This window comes from Trachymyrmex cornetzi, unplaced genomic scaffold, assembly GCF_001594075.2.
Source record: "Trachymyrmex cornetzi isolate Tcor2-1 unplaced genomic scaffold, Tcor1.1 scaffold1224, whole genome shotgun sequence".
Lineage (NCBI taxonomy): Eukaryota > Metazoa > Arthropoda > Insecta > Hymenoptera > Formicidae > Trachymyrmex > Trachymyrmex cornetzi.
The window spans coordinates 43,981-50,418 of NW_017295789.1; the positions used below are offsets into that span (position 1 = coordinate 43,981).

General features: G+C 33.8%; 1 protein-coding gene across 1 annotated transcript; it reads right to left on the reverse strand.

Annotated features, from left to right (window-relative positions):
• Window positions 1-4,032: 4,032 nt before the first annotated feature.
• On the reverse strand, window positions 4,033-6,107 carry LOC108769763 (uncharacterized). The gene is made up of 5 exons (XM_018520953.1): window positions 6,044-6,107; window positions 5,744-5,839; window positions 5,372-5,671; window positions 4,115-4,575; window positions 4,033-4,065 (listed from the first exon to the last, which is right to left on the reverse strand). The coding sequence occupies exons 1-5, from the start codon at window positions 6,105-6,107 to the stop codon at window positions 4,033-4,035; spliced, it is 954 nt and encodes a 317-aa protein (XP_018376455.1).
• Between the last annotated feature and the right edge of the window lie 331 nt (window positions 6,108-6,438).

Here is a 6,438-nt window from a genome sequence, read left to right on the forward strand (position 1 = left end):
AAATTATTTACAAATATTTTAAACAATTTTTAATACCCGAGAAAAATGCTTTTTATGCTATGTGTCTATACGCAATAAACACAATATGTCTCACAGAACTCTCTGATTTCGACCAGCGTCTCACACATATAGCATAAAAAGGGCCTATTTCGCGACTTAAAAATTGTTTAAAAAATTTGTAAATAATTTTTATCATCAGAACTCTTTGGAAGGCGTTAGCATACATTCTGTTTAGAATCATATCATTTGCCGCATTTCTGGCACATATAGCACACTTCCAGATCGCCATGACGCTCCGCCGCTTCTCAATCTCATCATTGAGGCGGAGTGCCGTAAAGGTCCCCCTTCTATTGTCTATGCAGACTTAGCAGTTTCTCCGTTCGAATGGGACCATTATCTCGTAAACCATTTTACGCGCCTGTCTGCTATCGATGGTCCCCTGTCGACTCGTCGAGGAAACGAGACCGCTCCCCTATCCCCCCCTCCCACCGTCCGAGGCACTTCCCTGTATGTATTTAGCAAGATTGGATAATCATTCCAGGGGGAGCTAACCCCTGGAATGCGTGTTTCCTGGTACAGAATTATTATCGATGGCACTGATATAATCGGCCCGGGCTCCAGGTATGTCTCGGAAACGGTTTTCCCCCTCCGGAATTTACCGGTGACAGCCGTCGATGGCCCGCGAATCGGGAGAAAGCTCGCGTGTTGCCTTAACCTCGTTAGCCCTCTTTCGAATTTCTTCTACTCGAGGTTACCGGCGGAAACCTTAAGAGGTGAGGTTCGGCTTGGCTGTGAGAGGCTATGCCATTTTCAGACCAAGTGACGCTTCAACAGCCCTGTAACCATGATTCTCTCAAACAGTGATCGCAGTTAATATACCCAACCGGGTCGCCAACGAGTCGGCGATACACGGTTCGCCTCATGGCGGCCCAGTTCGGTTGATCGAGCTAAAGTCCGCTCGCGATGTGTTGCTTTACCACCTCTCACACTTAAGTTGCCTGGCGGCGTGTTGTTTTCCGCGGCGTGTTGTTTTCCGCGGCGTGTTGCTTTTGGACATAGCGGCGACGTGTTACTCCCAACCATCGCCTAGAGGGTGCATCTCCCTCTTTTCGTTATCTATTTATTAGGTAGCAAATACCTTTGAGGCGATTTTTCGGGCACCAACGGATCCAATGGTTGTCAGATCGAAAGTAGGCGCCCATCGCCAGTGTATCCACCCCTCACCGCAGACAGCACAATGCATTGCGGGGTTTCAACGCTTTTAAATCGTCTCTTACAATGCTCGATGCAGGCTAATCGACTGGATGGGGCATGCTGTATGACCCCCAGAGGACCGCTCGGTCACAAAAGCCCACGTGAGCCAATCGGTTCCAGAACAAAGTCACGTGCATGCCTAGAGACGGCCCGTAAGAATCGAGTCCCGCCTGTTGAGACGAGCAGGACGAGCTTAAACACTCCAGCATATGGCGGGGGTTCTATCTGATATTTGCGAAGCTGTTATTGCCCTTATTTAAGCAAGGCTGTATTTGTTTTTTCCTGTTGGCAAGGCTGGCACGTAATGTTTAAGCAAAGCTGTAATTGGTTTTCCATATTGGCAAGGCTGGCTCTTCATACGGTTGGCTAGGCCGTGCGATGGTTACAGCAATCGCCGTCGCCATAATGATAAGATTTACCGAACTAGTGTGAGCAGTCATAGACCGCTTAAGACAGTCATAGGCTGCGTTCCGTTTCACGCATGATGTACATAATGCATCATTTATCCTGGTTTAACACTCGGTGAATAACAAAGATAAATAATGCAGCATGCGCATTATTATGCGTGAAACGGAACGCATCCATAGTTACACCCGCCATGTCATTAGCGCTTACCAGTACGTGTCCTTAATTAGTTGAATTGTTATTTTACATTGTTTCGGATCTATTTCTCGTTTTAATAAAATATTAACGTGACAATTGGGCATCTGTCGTATTTTTCGCAGGGGGAATGCTGCGGGACAGATATAAGTTTTGTCAGTGACTGTACACTCTTTCGTGTCTTCGTTTTGAAGTTCATAATAACTGTCGGCGTCTTCGTCTAATGCTATATAGTCGATGTTGGATTGAATTGCAGCGAATTTATTTAAATCGTAATTTTGTCGAATAGATAATGGCGTTAATTTATATAAATTATATTTCGTCTTCGTTATTAAAGGTATATGTAGAAAGTAAATTAATCGCTTTTGTGAGTGTGCGATGCGTAGATCAGAAATTTTCAGTAATTTATCAATCTCGGTTGGATGCATGGTTATGGGAAATTCTGCGTCTGGAGTCTGTTCATGTAATAACCTTGAGCTTTGAATCATTAATGATGGAGGTATTATTCTCGGGTGTATTAATCCTTGTTTTCCGAATAAAATTCCATCTATGAGAATATTTAGATCCAATTCGTGTTCTAAGATGGCCTTGTCTAAATGTTCAAGTATAATTATAATATAATTCTGTATTTCATTAACTTGATGGTCGTGTGTGATATTGTCTATTGTTTTTTGTAAATGTCTGTACAGTCGGTTTTGATTCATTCGTATATCGTACAGTGCCTTTTCAAGTTCTCCGAAACGTGTTTTTGTTACTATAGTTTGATTTATTAGAAGTGCTGCTAAGTCGGTAGTTTTATTATCAATATGCGATATTGCTATATTTATTGAATGGGCGTATAAATAAATGTTCCGGTTTCAGTTTCGGTTTCTTGACTAGCTTCAAGAAAACCGAAACCGAAAAAATTACGGTTTTAACGGTTTTTATCGGTTTTTGTTTTTTTTTTCCAGTTTTCAGTTTGGTAGAGAAGGAGTTTAAAATTAAAAATGACTATTTATTTATTCTATTTATTTATTCTTTTTTTTTACCATTAATATAAAATATTTTTGAGACGAGAGAGAGAGAGAGAGAGAGAGAGAGAGAGAGAGAGAGAGCGAGAGAGAAAGAGAGAGCTTATTCATCTGTTTTTACTTTTTAGAAAACGCAACTGATAATGGCTCCGGCACACCAGCGCGATGTTAGTCGCGCGCGACACGCGATTTCTTTAAAACTGCGCATTCATTTGGATCAACAAATGTTGAAGATCGTTTCTCTTGTATATGTGATTTTCTGGAACATTAAAATTTTTTAATTATAAAATAAGAAAACAGAAATTTTCGTGTATATATATATATATATATACATATATATAAGTATATTTACTATTTTATGTAAGATTAAAAAACAAAGTAAACGAATGATTTACGTTTTTGTATAAAGGTTATGCGTTTCGCGGGTTTCCTTGAGATGCCGTTTCGTGAACCTTGCAGTCCACGTCATTCATTAGGGCGAGGAGCTGCCTGATACAGTATCAGGCTGCTCCTCGCCCTGATGAAGTGGACTGCAAGGTTCATGAAACGTTGGCATCTCAAGAATGGATCTGGACACAGAGGAAACCTGCGAAATGCATAACCTTTATACAGAAAGCACCCGTGGAAGCCTCAAAAACTTACGTTTTTTCTTTATTACAAAATATTCTATTAGCTCTAACAAGTAATTGGTTTTCCAAAATGTTTTCACTGATGTTTGTTCGTAATGGAGATAAAATAAATTTTAAACCTGAGAATAGTCGTTCTACACTGACTTGAGTAGCAGGTACTGCTAGAACAATCATTGCTAATTTATATAACTCAGGTTGATCTTGTTTCTTCTCTTCCCAAAATTCTAATACATTAATTCTTCTATTAATTCTTTTTTGTTCAGTATTATATCTTTCAAGTTCATTTTCTATTCGATGTAAATATAAATCCGATTCTCTAGATGACGATGAATTCATTAAAGTGTGTTGTTGTTCTTTTAGTTTCAAAAGATTTTCAAATTCATCATATGAAGAACCTGTTCCACTTGAATTAGAAGAATTTCCGTTGAAATTTTCATTTGATTTGTTCATTGAATTTTCTATATTATTACGATTTACTGTTACTATTTTGATCCAAAGATGTTTTAAATGAGTTGTAGCTCTTTGTATTTGTGTATTGTCTAATAATACTTTATATCGAGGATCCATATAAACTGCAGATAATAATATGTCATTATTTATTAACTTTTCTTGGCGGTATACCATTTGTTCAACAATGAGTTTAGAAAAAGGAGTTTGTAGTGCTTCTGTTGCTACTTTTGTTTCAAACCAAAACCCAAAAAATTCACTGAGAGTCAGTTGTTCTTCCTGAAGTCTTTTGGTACAAATTTTTGACGGTCGCAATGCTGCACATATTTCTTCAATTTTTGACCATTCATCATCTTTTAATGTTACGAAATTTTGAAATTTTGTTACAGATAGCTCTTCACAATAATCTTGTAATAATAATAAATTTTCAAGCATATCTATTATAGAACACCATTGAGTTGGACAATCAAGTGTGGGTTTTTTTAAGTTTTGTTTCCTTATTAAATATATAAATGTTTGAGTTCTGAGTTTTTTTGCTAAATTTCTAGCTTTTAAAATTAACTGTGATATAGATTTTGCTCTTTTTAATGCATCATCAACTGCTAATTGCAGTGTGTGAGCTGCACACCTAATACCTAAAATTTTATATATTTTTATGTGAAGTATTGGTTACATTACAGACATTATTATCATGAGATTATAAGTCTTTATTTAATCATGTAATATAAATAAAGTTTATTTTTCATATATTTTTCAAAATCTCGAAAAAAAAATTAATTTATTTAATATTTAGTATTTAATATTTAGTAATTTTGATATACAGTAATATATACTATGTAGTATATATTATATAACATGTAACATTTATATTTATTTTGCTTTAAAAAAATTTAGAATAAAATACAAAAATAAACGAGATGCCAATCATGATGATAGCGCATACAACTATACATTATGAAAAAATATTTAGTTGGTAATGTCAATATTTAAGTCAAATCTTGTTCATCAAATTGTTTAATGATTGTAAGGATTAGACGATTTTTTTATAGTTGTAGTACAGGTTCCATTAGACTGCTCAGTTTAATGAAATTTAAATGAAAATTATTAGATACGACGTAACTGTTCGATAGACAGATTTAAAATGAAACGCATTTTATTTATTTTTAATAAATTGCATGATAAATGCACTTCAAGAACTTGTGTCGGCTCACATTGGCATCTCGTTTATTTTTGTGATTTATTCAACTGAGCCTTTGATTATCTTATATTTTTTAGAATAAAATTACTGATTACAGATTGCAAATTTCAAATTATTAATGATATAAATACGAAATAAACAATAAATATAAATCAAGTATACAAATATTCTTAATTTTAAATTTTAATAATTAAAATTGAAAATAATATAATTATTAATTAAAAAATTCTTACCAGTCAAAGATAAAATACTGGTTTCATTATTAGAAGTTAAATCTTCAATAACATTAATATTTTCGAAAACGCTTAAGTTATCTATTTCATATTCGTTAGCTTCATTTTCTTCTGAATTATAATCAATGTTGTTTTCATTTTCTTCTAAAATATTGTTGTCACAATCTTCATCTTCATATGTTAATATTCTTACTGCTTTTAACATATTGGCGCCATTATCGGTTGTTATACTGTATATTTGATCCAAGGATATGTTAAAGGAAAAGCATACATTTTTAAGAATTGTTTTTATATATTCACCTGTAATATGCAAACGTTTTTAAAAATATATATATATACTTCATTGTTAAATATAACCATAATGTTGATTACCTGTATGTTTCTCTTGTAGTTCCTTTAATGCTAAAGTTCTTAATATAATTTTTGTTCCTTTAATGTATTGAATATTTACTCCAAGAAATGATCTATCTAATCGCGTAACGGCATCGATTTTTAATGAAATCAAAATATTTGTTATATCTTCAGATATTTCTTTTCTTATTCTATCAGCTTCTTCGAATACTTTTTTTTGTATAGATTCTGACGAAATAGAGAATTTTTGTTTATTTTTTTCTTCTATCGCACATTTAATTGGATTTATAATATTTTGAAATCCGGAATCGTCCAACATACTGAATGGTCTTCCATTTACTGTCACCAATTCTACGCAGTTATTTTCGAGCTGTTTTCTCGTCATATTTAATGTGATTATATTCATTTCATTTAATCGCTGTTGTATTATTCTCTGATTATTTTGCAATGTATTGTTTTCCTTACATTTCTTTGAAAAAACTTCAGTAAAATAATCTTCTTTAAATTCATGATTACGCATCAAATGTTTTTTTAAATTTGTACCGTGATTACCCTTAAATAATATATAAAATTAAAATTTTATAAATATGTGTATATAAATAATATATTAAGAATTAGTTTCAATATGCGATATATAGATAAGGAAATAAAAATAATTCAATTTACCTTTAGTGACATTTTACAAATAACACATTCTGATGTATCTTCTATTTTAT